A 21,945-nucleotide genomic window follows, 5' to 3' on the forward strand; every position below is an offset into this window, starting at 1 on the left:
TTTCCATCATCACAAATAATGCTCTATGTTAAAAATTAATTTGTTTCTTAGATCCTGGAGAATGAAATAGTTGTGTTTAAATAACTGGTGAACTGTTAACTGTGCTGTAATATATTTCAGACACAGAAAAGTCCTTCCAAGAATTCTATTAGAAAATCAATATCCAGTATAATCCATAGATAGAAGTGGAATATTTAGACTATTACCTAGCCCTCGTACTCAAGAGATGTTAATATCATCCTCAACTAGCACATACATAAAGATAACTATTCTATAAAGTCATTTGGCCTATTATAATAACCTCACATTATCATTATAATAAGTCATTTTTGTTTACTAAGAAACATGAACTATACAAAGTATTGTTATGTTTACTTCTGTGAACTTAAGTCTTCTGTAAAAGCCATGTTTTGTATGCAATCTATCACTTGAAGACAAATGATGAAATTAGAGGAATACTTAAAAGACAGCTCAAGTCATCCCTCCCAGTCCATTTTGCTGGAAGGATGAAGGAAGGTCATAACCTTGGTTGCACGGGGACAAAGAAAGAAGCACAGATGGAATCACCTGAACAAATCCAGGGGTTAGAATATGAATATGTCTATAATGAAATTATAGAACTTAATACATTTCTTCTGTTATCTCTTTCCTAGGTCAAAAGCTTAAGAAAGACAAGCTAATATAAGCCAAGCCTTCGAATTATACTGTAATTTTATAATAAGTTTAAAGAAAAAAAAAACCACACACACACCCCATGTAAAACATTGCTTTAAGTTTTAATGTTTATTTCCCCAAGACAGCCTAGCCTGCATTCTACTTGGATAAATTTTACAAGCTAGTTTTCTGCTGCTTCTAGTTTTAAACTTTAACCATGTTTCTGATGACAAGGAATGCTGCAAAAATACTCTAGTTCAACAAAGAGTTATGATCACAAAATAATTTTTATCCATTCTACAGTGTTTCAGAATTACCTGTTGATTTTTAAACACAAAGTAGATATAGATGCTAATGGTGGCTAATCTGGTATGTTTCTTATAGCAAACTGTTGTTCATGCAACACTTGTGCTCAAAGGGGAAGGCACAGGATTTCCTACAATGAGCCACCTTATAAAGAGTTCTTTTTGTACAAATTAATTTATGTCACATTTAATTTAGTGTGCATAACCTCAAAACTGAGGTATTATTCCAATTTATAAAAACCACTTGCATAACTTTTATGCAAGTTTTAAAAATACAAAGTTTTCTCCCTAAAGTGGCTCAAAATAGATTGTTCATGGCTGTCTACATCTAAGATAAAAAGGTTCTAAAACAATTGAACAGATTAGGCATATTATTAAAGGTGTTCAAACCATTACTTGATTTGTACATCTACTCAAACCTCTTCATCGGTCTTTATTCAGCAGTACATATGCACCAAATTCCATTTTAGAAGTTTCCATATCATTTTCATAGAAAACAAAGTTTGAAAAGTTACATTTAAACACAGCACGGTATTCTACCACAAATGAAACTTTTTTCTTCTTATTCTTCTTTACAGGACTCAACAAAATCTAAAAATGAACTATGCTGTAGATTTACCTCATGCAAAGATCTTTATGTTATCTCTGAAAATGAAAAGGATGGCTTTTTAAAGCACATTTTACTGTTTTATACTATTATGGCAACTTGTGTACTGCAACAGTCTATTTTGAGGGAAATTCATGATTTTTTTCATGCAAAAATCTACACAAATTAGCTTTGATGATATGGAAAGCTTTTCATAGCATCAAACATTCATCTGGTGCAAATGCACAGGGAAACCTTCCTGAAAAGTTTTCTGACTTGAGAAGCAACTAAAAAGCCATACTAGGTAAAGTAAATGAAAACTTAAAAAAAAAAAAAAAAAAAAAAAAAGAGGGAAGGGCGTGGGAACAGGAAGAGGGGAAATAGAAAACACAGGCTGCAGAGTAAACCAATGTCTGCTGCTAAACCGGTCTTTGTTTTCATGTCCAGTGTACATTAACACTTATGATCTCACTTTGATGATTTACTAGGTTTGTTTTATCAGCCCCCTGAAGGCGAATCAAGCTTGCATGCGTTCACATACAGCACAACCACACTCTCGTACACAGTCACTCCAGGACTAGGAGTCTGCTTCACGAGTGAAGAGCCCTAGATTTGAAAGATGAACCTGGCTCTCTATTGCTGAGCCAGACATTCATTCAACATTGTCCACTCACACACTGCTTCATAGCAAGACCTGGGCTCATTTTCCTGTGACTTACATGGGCACCCTATCTCTTTTATGCTTACAAGGCTTGAAGATGACAGTACTGCGCTTTCCCCTCAATTGACACAGAGTAAGTTAACGTTCCTTCTCAGGCACTGAAGATCTGTGACCTGTAGCCCTTTTTACTTTGAACAACCTAAATAAGCATTCATGTAAAGTTTTCATTACATTCTGCCACTCATTCTCACTCGCACCCACTCGCCATCTTGACCTCATTTGGGCATTTTCTGTAATTCCAAATGAAATCCTCACATTTCTCTCCCGATTTAATGCAGCAGCAGATCCCATGAGCCAAGCTTGATGGATCAAACCTTTTATATATATGTATATATATATCTCAGTGCTGCATTGTACCTAACTTTCACGACATCTTTCTAAAACTGGAACCCTTCTGTTGGTACATTGGCAGATGAATTGAAACCAAATGTTCCACCTTGTATTGCCTCTGGAACAAGGCTAGGATCTTCATCAATCTAAGGAAAAAAGAAAGCATTAGTTAGTTTTAAAGTATTCTTAAGTAGCATTAGATAAATATTCTCATTTCCCATAAAAAAAAGTACAAGTGCAATCATGAATGCCGACAGTATCCTACCATTCCGTTATAAAGATGAAAATCTTTGGAAAGCCTTTTCTTAAGGGACACCAAAATGAGAAGAAACTTAAGAGAATATGAAAGATGGATATCATCCAAAAGAGTGAAACAGAAGAGGAATTTGGAGATGGCCCTATGTCTCAAACCAAGAGGACAGTCATTATAATTTCCCTTGTCCCTGGTGCACAGATAAAGCTTATGACACTGAAAAATTAATGGCACCACTTTGGTAAGTATAATCCTCAGTTATTTTTTAAAATAGCAATTGGAGACATATGACATTTGGGCTCAAAACAGTAAAATAATAGCTCTGTTAATAATGGATAAATAATATTCTGTATGTTCTACCTAAAGATTCTTTTTGAAATAAGAAAATTAGGAACTGACAGTATAGTTTCTGTAAATATGCACATCATCTGAGTTATTTTTCTTTTACAATGTAAAAGTAATAAAAAACTGCATGTTGAGATACTAGAAATCAGAAGGCCTGATGTGTACCTAACTGAAAATCATGACTTCCAAAAATCCAACTTTAAGACATGATAAAAGCTACCCATAAAAGAGTATGCTTTTCTGGGTTTTATTTCTGATCTAATTGGCATTATAAATAGGACTTAGTTGGCTATCTATAAATAAATAGCCTATGATTTTCTTTTCTAGTACTGCTTTTGTCAGGTTAAAAAATGTCAGTTCAAACTATATATGCTTTAACAAAATGTTTAATAATATTTCTTTTTTTTTGATTATGTGGAAAAGTTTGTGGTTTAGTTTTCCCAAGAGACAATACTAAAAATAAGTTAGTATTTTAATTTCAACTACCATATATTGACAATCTGAAGATACTTTGTATACTATATCTTACATTATATAGTAACCTATCTTTCTTGATTATTTTTATCTATCTTCGTATTTGTTTTTTGGTCACCAACCAAAAATAACACTGACAATATATATTCAAACATGGATTAAATAAGTATTGTCATAAAGGACTTAATATAGTATATATTATATACTATAGGATATATATAATATATATATAATATACTATCTATTATATATAATATATATATAAAATATATAATCCTATATATAATATAGGATATACTAGTAGCACTTCTTTTTTAATAAACATGTTATACTCCTACCAATATAAAACATGAGAACTATAAAGGCATCAGGTGAAAATATAGCCTGACTTTGTCCAGTCAAAAAAGTTTCTTTTCACAACTCAATAGCAAAACACTCAATAACCCAATTAAAAAATGGGTAACGACCTGAGCAGACATTTCTCCAAAGAATATATATGGAAGGCCAGCAGGTACATGAAAAGATACTCAACATCACCAGTCATTAGGGAAATATAAGTTAAAACCACAATGAGATGCCCCCTCACATTTGTTATGGCCATGATCAAAAGACAAGAGATAACAATGCTGGCGCGCATGTGGAGAAAAGGGAACTCTTGTGCACTGTTGGTGGGAATGCAAACTGGCTGAGGTCCTATGGAAAACAGTATGGAGGATCCTCAAAAAGTAAAAACAGGAACTACCATATATGATCCAGCAATTCCACTTCTGGGAATATATCTAAAAGAAATGAAAATACCTCAAAAACATCTGCACCCCCTGTTCATAGCAGCATTATTTACAATAGCCAAGACATGGAAAAAAACTAAATGTCCATCAATAGACGAATAAAGAAAATGTGGTATGTATACAAAATAGAATATTATTCAGCCTTAAAAAAGAAGGAAACCCTGCCATTTGCAACAACATAGATGGACACTGAGGGCATTACTGTAAGTGAAATAAGGCAAACAGAAAATGAGAAATATTGTATGATCTCACTTACATGTGAAACCTAAAACAAAGAAACAACCAAAACCAAAACCAAACCAAACAAAAAACAAGCTCATAGAAAAAGATTTGTGGTTACCAGGAGCAGGGAATGTCAGGAGGGGGAATTGGAGTAACATGGTCAAAAGGTACAAACTTCCAGTTACATGACATATAAGTACTAGGGATGTAATGTACAACATGATGACTACAGCTAACACTACTGTGATACATAGGAAAGTTGTTGAAACCAAATCCTAAGAGTTCTCTCACAATGGAAAATGTTTTCCTTCTTTCTTTTCTTTTTATTGTTATTTATATAAGATGGATATTAGTAGAAACTATTGTGGTAATCATTTCATAATCTATGTAATTCAAACTATCATGCTGCATGTCTTAAAAAAAAAGATGTTTCACACATAAACCTTTCAAAATCCCTGCCCCCGACAAAAGCCTCATTCTGTATTAAACTATTAATAGCAATAAATTTGTAAAAAAAAAAATTAAAATCCTTATTTTTTTTTTTTAACAATTTGAGCGTACTAGCTTTTTAATGCCCTGACAAACTTTAAAACACTGAATTACATCTGTTTCTTTTTTTTTTCACTGAAATATAGTTGACATACAATACTGTATTGGCTTCAAGTGTACAACATAGTGGTTTGACAATCACATTACTAAATGCTCACCATGACATGGAGTTATCATTTGTCACCATACAAATATATTACAATATTTTTGACTATACTCCTTAGGCTGTACTTTCAACCCCATGACTAATTATCTTATGATTGGAAGTTTCTACCTCTTTATCCCCTTCACCTATTTCACTCATCCCTCAACCCTCTTCCACTATGAAGTATTTGTTTCTGAAATACATGACATTACTGTCTTATGCCTATTTTAATTCCATTAAAAAATACATATACATGTCTTATCTTAATACATTATTTCATCCAGACTTGTTTATACGTAAAACTAAGAAAACTGTAAATTTATTAATATTAAATACATCATCTGAAGAGAAGAACTGATCAATGATCTCATAAGCCAATTTGTAGATGTCTTCATTTTCATGATTTTGAAGTTGCTCAATTTTCTCCAGTCCTGCAAGAAATTTTGTGAAGTGAAATCAGGGTATTATTTAAAAAGTAGTGACAAAGAAGTTATAGTAATCTAGTTTTTGGATTGCAAATCTATAATTTTGAGGAACCTATTTTAAAGGTGAATCTTAAAAATAAAAAGGTTTTATGCAGTAATATGTAGTGTATTTATCTTAAAAAATGAACCAGAGTGTTTAAATGCATATAAATGTTTAAGTTAAGCAATGGTGCACCCATCTAGTCAGCAGAATACTATATAACCAATGTTTATAGAAAGTATTAATTTATAAAATTGCATTTGTTAAAATTTAAAGGCAGATTCTAGTATCTAATATCTGTCCTTTTTCCACAAAAGCCTCATTCTGTATTAAACGATTAAGTTTAAGCATGTATAAAAAAAATTTAATATACTGGTGATTTGTAAATATGAATGTTTAAGATCTGTTATGTATATGGATCTTAACTATCACTGTTATATGAATAAATGTGAAGATCTGTAAATATGAATGTTAAGAATGTTAAGATCTGTTAAGTATAATGGAAAATGACCAAGATCAACCATAGTATTTCAGGGGACAAAGGAATATTCCCTGTAAACATTAATTAGAGTTTATTAAATCACAGGCAGAAACACTAACAAATATATTAAAAACCTTAACTTGAAAAAAAATTAAAACCTTAACTTGGTATGCAAATGTAATCTTGTTTTGCTTTGTAAGAGTAATATTTTTTTTTTTTGAGAGGGCATCTCTCATATTTATTGATCAAATGGTTGTTAACAACAATAAAATTCTGTATAGGGGAGTGAATGCTCAATGCACCATCATTAATCCACCCCAAGCCTAATTCTTGTCAGTCTCCAATCTTCTGAAGCATAATGAACAAGTTCTTACATGGTGAACAAATTCTTACATAGTGAATAAGTTCTTACATGGTGAACAGTACAAAGGGCAGTCATCACAGAAACTTTTGGTTTTGATCACTCATTATGAACTATAAACAATCAGGTCAAATATGAATATTCGTTTGATTTTTATACTTGATTTATATGTGGATCCCACATTTCTCCCTTTATTATTATTATTATTATTATTATTTTTTAATAAAATGCTGAAGTGTAAGAGTAATATTTTAAAGCCTCTGAAATAAAGTAAATTGTCCTTTTAAGAGTGCTCTTCCTCTGTTCTTTAAATAGAGGAAGTTGGGCTCACTTCTCACTCTATACTCCTTATGGGGTTCTTCCATTAAAAAATCAAGCTACTAATATAGGATGAGAACTTGCAATCTACAACTTTCTTTTCCAAGCTTCAGATGCATAAAATTTAAAGGTCTGTGTGATAATTCCACAGGTACCTAAAACCTCAAAATGCCAAAACACAATCTGTTATTTGATGTTCTTAATTTAAACTGTTTATGCTTCTGTATCCTTACTTGTGATAATCAATAGCAGCTTGAAATTGAGAAAAAGATCAATACTCTATAATCAAATCTCAAATACTTCAATGTCTGTCCATTTCTTGAATCTTGCCATCTCCCCTTTGTTTCCTATGATCACTGTGTTCATTGACTGTGGCCCAACCACTAGTACTTTCCTTACTGGTTTCCTCCCTTCCTTCTTCACCATTCTCCATCTAAACATATCAATCCCCTACATAAATTCTTCCAATAGCTTGTCATATGCTATGGAGGAATCCACTGGGGAGCTTATAAAGTACAGATCCTGGGCCTCACCTCAAAGGAGGTAGGCAAAGCTTAAGATCTATATTTCAATTTTTAATATACACAAATATATTTTTAATAATTAAAATGTTTACATGGGAAAAAAAGTAGTAAGTTTGACTATGCTTGTTTTTAGTTTTTCTGTACTCACTTCCTGTTATTTTCCAAACACTATTCTCCTCTCCTGTTCCTAATTGATAGTTATGTATTTTTTTGTTATTCTATTTGCCAGTTTAGTAATTTAAAAAGTACTTTCCTATTAAATACATTTTCAAAGCCTCTGAGCTCCTCCAATAAGTTGAAGATACAATTCTCCTAGTCTTACAGTTACCTCTCCTTTCATTTACTGCTATACTTGTCAGAAATACCTTTACTTTTATGCTCATCCAGGTTGATTAACATTTATATTTTGTTCCACAGCCCTACTTGACACTTCCACATTCTGTCTACATGGTAATCCTAAGAGTTGAAAGCTAAGACATGTTTTTTACAGATTTAGGAATCACTGCCCTACAGAATGAAGTATCTATTGTGCTACCAAGTTTGTAAGACTGTAGAGGCCTTGTAATTGGCTATGCCTCCAACTTTACCTTTTGACAATTTCTACCGAATACTTTGTGATTCAGCAACACTGAACCACTTATAATTTGCTGAATGCTGTTTCTCATCTCAGACTTTGCTCATGGTGTTATCTCTGTCTGGAACACCTTTCATCCCTTTTTACTTTATTAATCCTTATTCATCTCTCAAAATCCAGCTCAGGTGTCACTTCCTGCATCTTCCAGGATGGATTAGGTAATCCATTTTGTTGTACATTTCTATTAGGGTAATTAGCACATTAAATCAGTTTGTATTTATCTTCATGACTAGACTACATCCCTTGAGGGCAAGGACTGTGTCTTATTTACGACTGTCTTCCCAGTACCTTAGCACAGTGTCTGTTCAATACGTGGCAGCATTTCAGTTACCTACGTATAAAGCTGAGCAGGACTGTACATACAGAATATAGTATTTACTTTATTCTGTTACTTGATTAAGACAGAAAAATACAGAAGTGCTATATTAGTCAGAAAATAAAAGTTACAAAGAGAATATTAAAATGTGGAAAATAGCTTACAGTAAACTTACCTCCACATTCTTCTATAAGATTGGCTATGGTTTCTGCCTCATCTTCAGCCATTTTTAATATATTACTTAGGCCATCGAGTACTACCTGAACAACTTGTGCATCTTTTACAGTTAGCAAGTTGCAAAAAGGTGGAATAACATTTTGCTGGATTAGGTAGGCCACCTGAAGAATAAAAACACCATGATATAATAAACATAAGTGAACTTCATGTGTGTGCTGTATTCTCTCACTGGATTAATTCTGACTTTACATTTCTGATTTGGGAACATGACCTCATATCTCACATGTTAAGCAAGCTACATTAATCTCATTTTCTTTTTCATGTAGTAAGTTTTTCTTGAACTTATGAAGAAAAAGTGAAAATGAAGGAATCAATTAGCTTTATATGAAACATTTCTTTGCCATAAGGAATACTTCCTTCAAAGATAGTTTCCCCTTTAAGATTAGGAAGTTAAGAAATTAGTTAAAAGGCTGGATATTTTTTAAAAAGTACTATTATTCAGTGTGAGAGAATGCACTGTCTCTTTGCTCTAACATTTTGCACTCTTATTTACCTACCACCTTCAATTTGCTCTTCTATTGGTTCCACAGTATTTTCATATTTTTCTCTCATTTTGGTTATTTTGTTACATTGTTATTTCCATATATTATATTTATATTGTGCTTTGTATTCATATTTAAGTGGATTCATTGCTCATCATCAGTCTATACAGCATATTTGTGACAATTATCAGTTTACTGTTTATCAGTTTCAAATTCACCCTTTCTATCTATCTATGAAACACATCTGGGACATTTAAAACTCATTTTCTTTGGCCAGTTGGCACAATGTTAAGCTTTGTCACTCACCATTATGAGTAAGCATCTCTTTAAATTTTATGAGCTAGGCACCATGTACTTCTCACCCTAGTTTCCAGTCTCAGCCTTTTTTACTGGGTCTAGTTTATTGTTTGGCTTGGTGCTGGTCAATTTTTATTGTTGCTTTTCTTTCTTTTTATTGTAGTTGTTCATTTGTTAGGAGAATCTGTGAGGCAGTTTCATTCTGCTCTATTAACCTAAAGGTCCTGTTTTTTAATACTGTTAGAAAACAAAAAAACCAACCCTGACTATTAAGTGCTTTGAACTTATTACCATCGATTAAAAAATTATTGTAGGCCAAGAAATTGGAAAGAGAACACTTCTCATCTATGAAATGTAAACTAAAGGAAGGTGACACTTTCATATAAAAAAAGGTAATAGAATAGAATGTTATCTTGCTATTATTTTAAATATGCTTAAATCTTACATTTCTCTGTATTGTTATTTTACCATTTTTGAGAAGAGCTTAACTTACTTGATCTTTCCTTCCACTAATTGTTAAGTTACTTATAGCCCAAGCAGCTTCTTTCTGAGTGCCAAAATCCCCCTGTAAAAGCAAAAGCAAAGGATATAAATTTTAACATAGGGTAATTTAGAAAAAGTGTTTTTTGAAATGGTTTTTCACCTGGTCATTTCCCCAGGTTTTCTTTCAGCCTTTTTATATGCATAGATAACTTTTACTTATTAAAATAAGCCTTTGAATCCAATTTACTCTAAACAAATGGAAACTCCTTTTTGCGAACTCCCCTTGCAAAAAACTGACTTGATGTTACAGTCTAGTAATATCAGATTAAGTATACTCACTTTAATCAAAGAAATGTCAGGTTAAAAACAAATTATCCTCTTAAACATACAGTAAAGTCCTAAAAATGATAATGTCCATCATTAGTGAGACTATTATAAAGACACAGGAACCAGTACACCCTGAAGAGACAGTTAATTCCAGGTCTAGGTCAAAAAATACATGAGATAAATCTGGGAATGTTATACTCCTAAAGGTAGGAAGTTCTAAAAAAGCAACTGCAGTGTAAAAAAAAGACACAGGCGCCAAATTTAAGAGATTCCCAATGGTCACAGACAACTTGAGTGTCAGAGAGAATAACTACAATGGAATAAAATTTACAACATACATACATAAAGATCCACAATTTCTTAATGACACTAAAAACTCCACCCTATTCTCCTTTTCAGGTTGCTAGGGAACGACATAATGCTTAAAAATGAGTGATAATGAAGAAGAATCAAGAATTTACCTTGCCTTTCCTCTATGAAATATATTTCAGAGTAAACCAATAGCTGATAAGGAAAGCTCTTTAACTGAAGAATTATAGCTAATAAAAAATGGCAGGAAGTGACTATTTTATAGTTTCTAGTAAAATAAGGGATCCAGGTAATGAGCATCAATGACTGCCTAAAAACCATTAGGTAAAAACTGATGACTAACTTTATAATAATCAGCTGGAGTAGGATGCGAACACGTGAGCTCACTCATCAATCTTATTACCACTAGACATAGGACAAGCAGTATGTGTTGCCTGAGGTGAATCTTCAGAAATTATAGAGTGCTGCATTAAGTATTATTGCTAAAAAACTGAGTCCAATCTATCAGTTATAGGAAATAAGCCTCTATTACCAGTTTGTAGGAAACAATGGATATAAAGATAGAGATACCTTCTTTTTAACTACAGATCAGTGTTCAGAAAAAACCCCTCATGCTGTGATTGTGATATTTTAAAATGTCTCTTGCCCAAACACTAATGTAAGCATGAGAGATGGTACATCATATGGTTAGACAGCACACTTGACCTGCTCTTTTATCGTGGGCAATTTATTTGTCTACACAATAGTTTCTTCATCTGTCAAATGGGGATAATTTTTAACCCCCCAGAGTTACAGTATTAAATGAGGTAATATATGTAAGCATTTATGACCTGTAGTAATAATATGAATTTTTAACAAATCCCAGAATAATAATAGTAATTTTGATCAAAGAATGATAGAGAAGTCCAGGAGTTCATAAAAAGAATTATCTATTGTATATAAAAACTACTTTATGTATTTTAGATGTAAGTTCCTTTTCAGATATATGATTTACAAATATTCTCTTCCATTCTGTGGGTTTCACAAGTTTTAATATTAATACCATTATACTATAGTATTCATGCCACTGCATACATTCTAATTAAATAAACAGAAGTATATATTCACATTTTGTTAAATTTAAATCCCTTTCCTCTTACACACAAGATGATTTTCTTACCTTATCCAAAAGGTGTATTACCATTGGTACAAGATTGGCATCAATTACTGCCTGAACCTGTTGCTGATTTCCTGCGGTGATATTAGAGAGGAACCACACTGCTTCCTGTAGAACAAGATCTCTTCAATATTTTTCAATAAAAAATAAAATATGCATCTGAACTAAGAAAAAACACACTCACTACAATGTCCAAATTATTTTGCTATGGAATGAGTTCCACGATAAAAATTTTAGGAAGCTCAACATCACTTTCCCCTTTCTTTGTATTTTTTTTTGGGCAAATTGAGAATGGCCCTAATCCAAGTCATAACAAACTAAGCCTTCTAAAGAATTCTTGAAAGCAATGTTGCCAAACACTGAGACTCAAAAATAGATTCACTAAACAAATACCAAGGAATGGATGAGCTGTAATACAAATTCTAAAATTATTGTATATGAGATTCAGCATCTGTCTCACATAATGTGCTTCATTCTTTATTCTATTCTGATCGAGTCCTAGCCTAAATAGATAAATATTAATTACCCATGATAATGGAGACATGAAAAATGAAACAGTGGGTAGTTTTAGTAGACTTATTTGTAACCATCATTCATTGCACCATTTCTCTGAAGAGCTCAAGCAGAACCTGATGTTTTACTGTCTACGTAATTGCTCTGCTGGTCCACATAATGATCTTTCTATGCTACCCTTTATACCATAATGCTGCTACTTTTGCCATGGTGGTGGCAGTCCCAAGTGTTTTACAAGTTTCACAAATAATAAATGCATAATAAAAGCACAAAGTTAGGGTGAAACAGGAAAAATTATCTACCTAATATCCTATGTAGGATATTACTATAATTTACCAAACTTACTAAATTTATTAAGTTAACTATTTACTAAAGGAAATATTTTATTTTTCAAAAAACTCACAGATTTTACTCCAAAAATGATTATTATTACCTAGTGTGCAATAGGCTCTTTTGGATCAGATCACAGGGACATGTTTAATGAACCTGTTAGAGATTTTAGGGTGTTAGGCTACTCAGGTGAGCTGTTCTTGGGTTATAATCATTGGCAATGTTGTAATCAACAACCCATGTATTTCTACAACAGCCTCAGATGCACTCCAGTATCAGCATCACCAGTCAGCGCCCCCTTTCCATAGCCTCCATGAGCATACAAACACACACACACACACACACACACACTTTATTAAGTTTCTATGAAATATTAAACTTACTTAACCTACATATTAAATTCCTCCAATCATACAACATTCAACACCCAATTATCTCTATTTCATCATTTCCAAGAGAGCCAAATTCAGTTTACAATTGGTTTTATATATGGAAAATCATATACTAATCCATGTCATAAAAAGTGAAATGTTTTATCTTTTCTTGATGTCGAGTTATTAGTAATCAATATTGTAGAGACTTCTGAGTCCCTGGTTTTACAAATGAAAGCTGCTGATACTTTATATGCTATTTTTAAGCAGTATTTTAAAATACTTACTTTATTAATTTTCTCTTTGGGATGTGTCAGAAGTGCTGGGAAGTGGGAAAGAGCATCACAGTTCAGAACTACCTGTGTTTGCTCATCAGTTCCAGTAACAATGTTGCCCACAGCTCGAAGTGCAGCAGTCTGAAACAAAAAGATTTAATGAGATGTTGTTCTGTGTAAAATATTGGTATTACTACAAAGATATGTTAGGCAGGTTACTGATGGTACTTTAATTTGTTCAAGTCAACCTACCCTTTCTGAGCAAGTTGTGTCAGACACTGATTTAAGAACAGAGGAGTGAACAGGACAGACACAAACCCCAGCTCTTTTTACATTATTGTAGAAGATAGTCAATAACCAAACACATAAGGACAGTTTTATATAGCACTTAGGACCATAAAGAAAATAAGAGTACTTTAGATTTTTGATTCAATGTTTCAATGGATTAAAAACACAGTGCCTTTCTGAAAAGCTGGGACCTGTTTAACATATGAGATTTAACTATCATGTGAATTTGAATTATTGATTATTTTCTATAGTTGTATTAGGTCATTTTCTGTCAAGCTGAATTTCTTCCTTTTCTGGCTAATTTTTCCTTCTACAAGACAAATGAACCTGTTTGTTTTGCCTTTTTTTTTTTAATTGAGATATAATTCATGAAGCATAAAATTTGCCCTTACAAAATGTATACTTCAGTGGTTCTTGTATATTCAAAGTTGCATAGCCATAACCAGTAACTCTAAAGCATCTTATAACCCCAAAACAGAGTATCTGTACCCATTAACAATGACTCTCATTGCCCTTACCCCCAAGTTCCTGGGGTTAACTTGGAAACTGTGCCTGTTTCCACGAATCTGCCTATTTCAGAATTTCATATAACTGGTATCAAACAGTAGGTGGTCTTATGGTCTGGCTTCTTTCACTTAATGCTTTCAAGGTTAATTCATGTTGTGAAGTATGCACAGATATTTCAGTATTTGTATTAGTACTTCATTCTTCTTCACTGCCAAATAACATTCCACTGTATGTTTATACCAGATTTCATGTAACCATTCATTGGTTGATGGGCATTTAGATTGCTTCTACATTTTGGCTATTTTAAATAATAATGCCATAAACATTTGTGTACAGATTTTTGTGTGAACATGTGTTTTCAGTTCTCTTGGGTGTATACCTGGGGCTGGAACTGCTGGGTCATAGGATAACTTTATGTCTAATTTTCTGAGGTACTATCAAACTGCATTCCAAAGAGACTGTAACATTTTACATGCAGTGTATGAGGATTACACTTTCTCTAAATCCTTGTCAACACTTGTTAATGTCTTTTTGATTAAAGTCATTCTGAAGGGTATGAAATGGTATTTCACTGTGGCTCTGATGTGCATTTCCTTCATGACTAGCAATACTGACCATTTTCTCATGTGCTTATTGACCTATTTGTATGTGTTCTTTGGAGAACTGTATTTGAATCTTTTGCCCATTTTTTAATTGGGTTGTAAGAGTTCTTTATGTATTTTGGATGTAAGTCCCTTTTCAGATATGTTATTTACAAATACTCTCCTCCATTCTGTGGGTTGTCTTTTCACTTTCTGGATGATAACCTTGGAAGCACAAGTTTTTACTTTTGGTGGAGTCCAATTTATCTTTTTCCCTTGGTTCTTGTGCTTGTGGTGTCTTATCTTAGAAAAACTAATGCCTACTCCAAGGTCATGAAGATTTCTGCCTGTTTTCTTCTAAGAGATTTATAACTTTGGGTTTTACATTTAGATGTTTAATCCACTTTGAGTTAACTTATCTATGGTGTGAAGTAGGGGTCCAGTTTCATGTGGCTTCCCAATAGTCTCAGCACCACCATTTGTTGAAAAAGACTGTTTTTTGTTCACTGAATTTTCTTGGCACCCTTGTTGAAAAGCAGTTAATAATAAATTTATGGGTTTATTTCCGGACTCTTGATTCTATTTCATTCATCTATATGTCCATCCTTATGCCAGTAACACAACAGACCTGTTTACTCTTAGCTTTTTGTTAAGTTTTGAAAGTGAGAAGCCTCCCAAGTCTGTTCTTTTTCAAGATTGTTTTGGTTATTTCTGGGCCTTTTGTATTTTCATATGGGTTTTAAGATTAACCTGTTAGTTTCTACAAAAAAGGCACATAGGATTTTAAAAGAAATTGCATTTAATCTCTACATGAACTTAGGGATGACTGCCATCCTAAATCTTCCAACCCACAAACATGGATATATTTCATTTATTTAGGTCTTTAATTTTTTTCAATAATGTTTTGTAGTGACCCAACTTCTTTAACAAATAAAAGGGGAAAGAAAAAAAAAGCTGTAGAGTAACAGAAACATGAAGACACAGCTACCAAATGAAATGTTGTGACCTCATTTTAATATTGATTTAGTTGGTCAAACTGAAAAAAATATGATGCAATCAGTAAAATTTGGATATTGACTGGATTAATGTTACAATTAAACATGATTTAATGGTACTGTGGTTATGTTAAAAAATAGTTTTACTTTTAAAGACATACAAGCTGAATGAAATTACATGGTATCTGGGATTTGTGCCAAAATAATTTGGCTAGGGGGGAGGGAAATAGGGTTACAGAAGAAACCCAATGGAGGTTCACTATGTCAGTCTATTTTCCTAAATTATGGCATGAAAGTTGAAATAGTTTTAAAAAACCTCTACTAGTTATCAAGTAGAGTACAGAGAATCAACTTTCCTTGAAAGCTAGCTAAAGAAAAATTCCAAGCCCTATTTTCTCAATGAAGTCCAGTATTAAAACTGAAGATGCAGTTAAAATTCTGAAAAAACAAAATAAAAAAACAAACCAAATCCCTATACCAAGACCTAAGTACCACACTTAATGCAAACTTAATGATAAATATCTAGTAAGAATATCTGAAAAAAGCCACAAATCCCCTAAGCAACAAACTATTCTATTCATTAATTCATTCTGAACTTATCTAAGTGTTCCCTCTTTCTTTAAAGTGCTTTAAATTTTAAGGTAATGGGTCTCCACTCTGACTTTACATGAATATCACCTGAAGAGTTTTTTTTTATAGCCCAGATTTTAGTATTAATATCCCAGATTACTGAATGACAATCTCCAAGGGTTGAGAAGGGAAATAAAAAAGTTTTTTTCCCCTTTAAGCTTCTCAGTTAATTTTAACATTCAGCTAGGGTTGAGAAACAGTGAATTACGTTAATGGTTCTCCTCATGCTATAATTGTACTTTATAGACTTTAAGTTATTATAAGATTAAAGAACACCATTTACCTCAGAAGGGTAGGGAGAGCTTGCTGTATCTCCCTTTACCACTGTAGTTTGACAGTTACAGCTTAAAATATTTGTATGAACTTGTTCTTTCTAGATGCAGGCTCTCTGATATAAATATTGCATGGAAGGATTTAAAAATAATAAAAGAATAAAAATTAGAGAAAAAAGATTGTAGATAGCTGAAAGAAAGCAATTTAGGAAACCCCTAAGCAGCCTATTTTAATAAAGACAGTACAGTGCCAGTGGAACAAGCGTTAACTAATAAACTTGCCAGATGCAGTGGAGGAGAGTAAAAAATGATGGCTGTGGGGATGAAAAGAGTAGGAAGAAAAAAGGCTATGAAGAGTAAGAAATTTTATTGATAAAGAAGTTTCAATACTTACTTCAGATTCTACCCAAGTTGCTATATGAATTGCTCTGGTCTATTTTAGAAATCAGTAACTTAAAAATCTCATCAAAGATATGAAGTTGGTAGGCTAAAAATATACTTTGAACTACTGAAATTGCCTATTTTTGAACACAATGGGTAGGGAAAATGGAAATCCAGTCAGGATGCTCACCTGAATCTAATCTCGCCCACTGTATACGTGCGATGAGGTAATACTTAGCCTGCTGCACAGGCGCCAACTTGCATACCCATTGGCAGTAAGCAGTGTTATTTACAGCTGATAGTGCTTTAAGAAGAGTTCTGCTCAGTGCTAGGAGCAGAGCCAGAAGAGAAGCAGAGAGCCAAGAGAGAAGGGCAGAAGGAAGCCACAGAGGCCTTGCCAGGAAGAGAGAAAAGAGTCTGGACAAGAGGGAAGTAGGAAGGAGCGGAGACGGAGCCACAAGCAGAGGCAGTGCCTGGGGAGCAGGGGCTGGAGCTGGGGGCCAGAGGCGGAGACAGACTTGCCCCTTATAGATAGCCAGGTGTGAGAATGAAGCTTGGTATGAGCCCCTTTTTACCCACAATGTTCTGTTGTTATTTGGTCTCACTAAATTCATAGAGAATTTGCCCAGAGCAGGGAGCCCCTCCTTCCAGAGCCACAGCATGCTTAAAGCAATTAGTGGTTAAGAAAAACTTTTTTTTATCAATAACAAACTCACCTGAACTTTAACTTCCTGGTGGCTGAGGAGAGGAACCAAATGAGGGACTATCCCAGAGTCTATTACCATCTGTATCTGTTCATTGCCAGCATCCGTAAGGTAAGAGAGGGCCCAGACCGTATCTACCAGTATCTGACAAATAAAATGAAAATTCAAGTAGCCTTTTAATATTTTCTCATTTTAATAATTATTAACCATAATAAATATGATGGTCTTACTACCTTCTTTCTTCCTTTCTTTTCTCACCTCAATTCACTGAAATCTTAATCTACTTTATTATACTAAATATCATCATCTGTAAGTGTCTGTATCAAGTATGTGTATCTTTTAGCCATATTCAGGATGTTCAGCTTAATTGAGATCCCAGTCATAGATTAGTATCCAATCTTAATTTTACTAAGATACAAACATACTATATAGCACATGAAATAGGGAAAACGCATTCTCTTTTTCAAATGCTCAGACTGAGGGATAATAGGTCCAAGGACATTGTGGTAGATGTATATACAGTTGGAAATTCTATATGTATCCAACATACACAGTGGTTTAAAACATCTGGGGCAGATGGATATATTTAAGGGGTTCTCTAGTATCACCAATACATATAGGCATGTCTAAGGCCAATACTCCAGTACTAGGATTATAGTAGTTTCACCTTTTCCAACCAGTTTGCTTTTTGCCTTGTGAAACTGGAGGCAATTTCCCAAATAGTAGAAGTCTTCCACAGCTGCAGATCAAGACATTAAAAGCAACCAAGGCCTACCTGTGAGATCTATAATAAAAAAAATTTCTAGTGAAAAAAGAAAATACAGTTTGCACTAGCTGCCAAAACTACTTTCAAAAAAAAGCCCTGTAATTAAACTAAAAAATAACCTATAATTTTAAATGATTATATTTGAAGTATATTAGGTCACTATGTTTCATTTTTCTTTTTGTGTGTTAAATCTTAACTAGAAGTTATGTCTAAAACAAAGTATGACAAACTGTTAAACAGTTGCATAAATAATACAATTATTAACAAAGACAGGATTTAATAACTGTGTCTGGAACTTCCAAAGTCTTTCTGGAATAAGGACCTGTTTCAAAGACAAGCCAGAAAAGTTTGAGACCTTGTAAATTCTAAACCAATGATATGTTTAAAACAACCAAGGAGCCCCTAAAAAAGGAACAAACAGAACTTTGTCATTATTCCCTTCAGAAATTCAAGAAAGCTCTATGGATATTTTTAGAGTAAAGAGAAAACACCAAATGAAAGAACCAACACATAAACTGGTATCAATATATATCAAACAACTAAATTTCAATTTGCAATTGTAACAATTTTGTTTTTCTCAAAATGTGTCATATTTGTTGATACAAAAATTTTAAGTTACTGTGCATGACTTTATATAAAATCCAGATACATTTTTTAAAAAAAGGCCCAATACTAAACATGTCATTAATGTGCTCACATCAAATCACAATTTATATTAGACTTGATCTCACATATATACTTCTTTGTATCAAAATTAGTATTTTCAATAATACATTTACTAATGCAACTACAGTGTAATTTCAGTGTTTCACTTATGGTTTGTGGAAGCATTTTATTATTTTTTAATTTGTTTTATGGCCCGATTTATGAAATTGCTGCTAAGTGTTTATCTAAAATGATTTTATTTTTAGTAAGTGTTATTATTCAGTAAACATGCTACTAAAAAAAGACCAATGCAAACTGGCTTGAGAAATTCAAGATGTATCAAAAGATGTAAGAAAAATGGACTTACAATCCCAACTGCACTGGAGGGTAAACAGGTGTTTAGGAACAATGTATCTCTGCATGTCAACCAAGATGTCTGGTTTTCTGGTACAGATAAAGACTTTGAGATCAATCTTTCAAAAATAAAATACTAAAACTTGTAATTTAATTTAAGAACTTAGCTGTAAGGGACTAAAACCAAAAATTACTTACATGTTTTGTTTTTTTTTTCCAAGATTGCAAAGGATCAGTAGCTAAAAATATATTTTTAGAGTAAAGATCATGTTCATATTATGAATTCTGTATATTGTGTCACTACTTATGCTATATAATTCTAACTTTAACTTGTTTCATATTCTTTAGAGAGATCTGGCAAAGAAGTATTACCCTAGAAACTGCAAAGGAATGAAGCAGCTTATCAAACATTGGTCATCATACCAAACTGTGTTTTTAAAGAGCCACAGAAGTTCCTAATTGTTGACACTCATGTAATTTTCTTTACCCACTATAGTCCTAGCTTTTCCAACACTCTGAAGGCTGGACTGGCTTTATAAGCAGGTCAGGGCATTTCCACTTCATTCATACTTCCTGAGTTGCTTTTACCTTTCCATCTGTGTAAGAATGAATAAGATATGTTCATTGTGTTTAAAATCTAGTCTGCATTGATTCTTTTCCTTGATGCCTGGATATTCAAAAGTTATATCTACACCATGTAAAACCACTTCCAAAGTCATTTTAAGTGGAGAAATAGAGTGAAAATGAAATTAAAGAGCAAATGATGTTCATGGTTTAGTGTATGTACTGAATAAAAACCCATGCAAAAAAGGCACAAATATTTGTCTTTATCTTTCAAAGAAACAAAAATACTACTGTGTAAGTGTTCTCTCACTCACTATACAGGCTGTCAAAATGAGCTTTCATAAAAAGCTCATGAACATTCAAAGAGATAATCTTAGTTAAGAAAGATCACTAACTGGCAATTTTAAGAATTTTTAATTTCCGTTTTCCAACACTAATATATATATGCAAATTTATTATTGCCCAGACCAAAAAAACAGGCTTGATTTCTACACTTCAGTTTTATTTTGTGATATAGGTATAAAAAAAGAGTAAATACAATTACTGAACTAAATTACTACAGGTCTTGAAACATTTGATAGAATACACTGACATGATGTCCAGTATAAGTTTCTCCTCCGTCATGGGCAACCCTAGACATACATACATACATACACATACAGAAATATGTGATGGGAAGCATTTACTCACATTAACGTCTGTGTGATGAATTAAAACACAAAGAGCTGGAAGAATCTGAAGAGAGAGAAATTATATATAGATTTTTACATACATATACATAGGTAAAAACATACACATAGTAGTATCTACTTCAGTTAAACAAACCAAATCAAACCAAACCAAACCAAACCAAACCAAACCACTTATTTACCTCCTGAATGGTTTCCATTGGGGGTGGTGGATCTTTGTGGCGACATAAGTTCACCATAACCCAAGTAACATTTCTTAAGAATGTTATAGGAATAGAAGGACTTATGAAGGAAAGTAAAGGTTTCACAACTCCAAGACTTATGACATAATCTCTACATTGTGGTCCATCACCTGCAGGTAGAAGGATTAATTCAATAAAATACATTGACCATAAGCAACTCAGAAAACATAGAGCACCACTGGGTTCAATGTTTTCTGTATTTTAACCATAAACACTATTTAGTTTTATGTAGAAGTTTTAGACAATAACCAAGTTCACAATATACGTTCTTGAGCCAGAAGAAGCAATATAAGGTACCAAGTTTTGTTTGTACATTATTCATGCATTCAGGTTTATAAATTGCTCACCTATAAAATGTTTTCATACCACCTAAATGCTAGAAGCCTAAGGTTCTTTAAAATACTTTGTGAGTGCAGAACTGTTGCTTTCACCTTCTCTTGCAATGGTACTTACTCCCAGTTTAACAAATTTTCATGTTATTAAAAAAAGATGTATCAAAATACTATTAGAAAGAAAGTATTTGATGAATTTATACTGATGATCCAATATTGGAGCATCAGTAATATTAACTATAAATTACTCTAAATACTTAGAAAACTATGTCAAAAAGGGGGAGGGTAGTACCCCTAAAGCAGTGGTTCACACAGTCAACTTTGGGCCTTATTCCACATCTCCTGAAACAGAAACTCTCCAGGTTCAGGATTGTTTCAACAAGCCCTTCCTATGATTCTAAAAAGCCTCTAAAGTTTGAGAATCCCTACCTAGCGAGCTGTCACATTTAACTGCTGTATCTTAAGTGTCACTGTAATTCCTAGTATGCAAAGCCATGCTGAAGTGTTATATTCCATTAAGTGAAAATACTTTCCCTTGGATTACAATATTTGGAGATAAAATGCCTGTTCTTTAGCATCCATGTATTCTAATTAATTCTATAGTGCCACTGGAATTAAAAACCTAGGATCAGGATTCTGTCTTAGTAATTTCAAATCTAAAAGTAGATATAAAAGCAAAGGAGTGAGGGAACCTCGATACACAGAATACAGCATTCCAAACAGCAATATACTAATGCAAATGTC

General features: G+C 33.0%; 1 protein-coding gene and 1 non-coding gene across 2 annotated transcripts in view; both read right to left on the bottom strand.

Annotated features, from left to right (window-relative positions):
• Nucleotides 1–757: 757 nt before the first annotated feature.
• KPNA4 (karyopherin subunit alpha 4) overlaps nucleotides 758–21,945 on the bottom strand; it is a 61,223-nt gene continuing 40,035 nt past the window's right edge. The window contains exons 9-17 of the mRNA XM_036904064.2: nucleotides 20,810–20,979; nucleotides 20,629–20,673; nucleotides 17,622–17,753; nucleotides 13,264–13,392; nucleotides 11,766–11,870; nucleotides 9,981–10,052; nucleotides 8,647–8,809; nucleotides 5,709–5,803; nucleotides 758–2,742 (exon numbers count right to left, since the gene is read on the bottom strand). Of these exons, the coding sequence (XP_036759959.1) occupies nucleotides 2,644–2,742; nucleotides 5,709–5,803; nucleotides 8,647–8,809; nucleotides 9,981–10,052; nucleotides 11,766–11,870; nucleotides 13,264–13,392; nucleotides 17,622–17,753; nucleotides 20,629–20,673; nucleotides 20,810–20,979 (1,010 nt within the window). The 3' untranslated portion in view covers nucleotides 758–2,643. The remainder of the gene's footprint in view (nucleotides 2,743–5,708; nucleotides 5,804–8,646; nucleotides 8,810–9,980; nucleotides 10,053–11,765; nucleotides 11,871–13,263; nucleotides 13,393–17,621; nucleotides 17,754–20,628; nucleotides 20,674–20,809; nucleotides 20,980–21,945) is intronic.
• LOC118922020 (small Cajal body-specific RNA 7) lies at nucleotides 12,729–13,059 on the bottom strand. Its single transcript, XR_005028600.2, has one exon. It is a non-coding gene; the product is annotated as a small Cajal body-specific RNA 7 (non-coding RNA).

This window comes from Manis pentadactyla, chromosome 1 (genome assembly GCF_030020395.1).
Source record: "Manis pentadactyla isolate mManPen7 chromosome 1, mManPen7.hap1, whole genome shotgun sequence".
Taxonomy (NCBI): Eukaryota; Metazoa; Chordata; class Mammalia; order Pholidota; family Manidae; genus Manis; species Manis pentadactyla.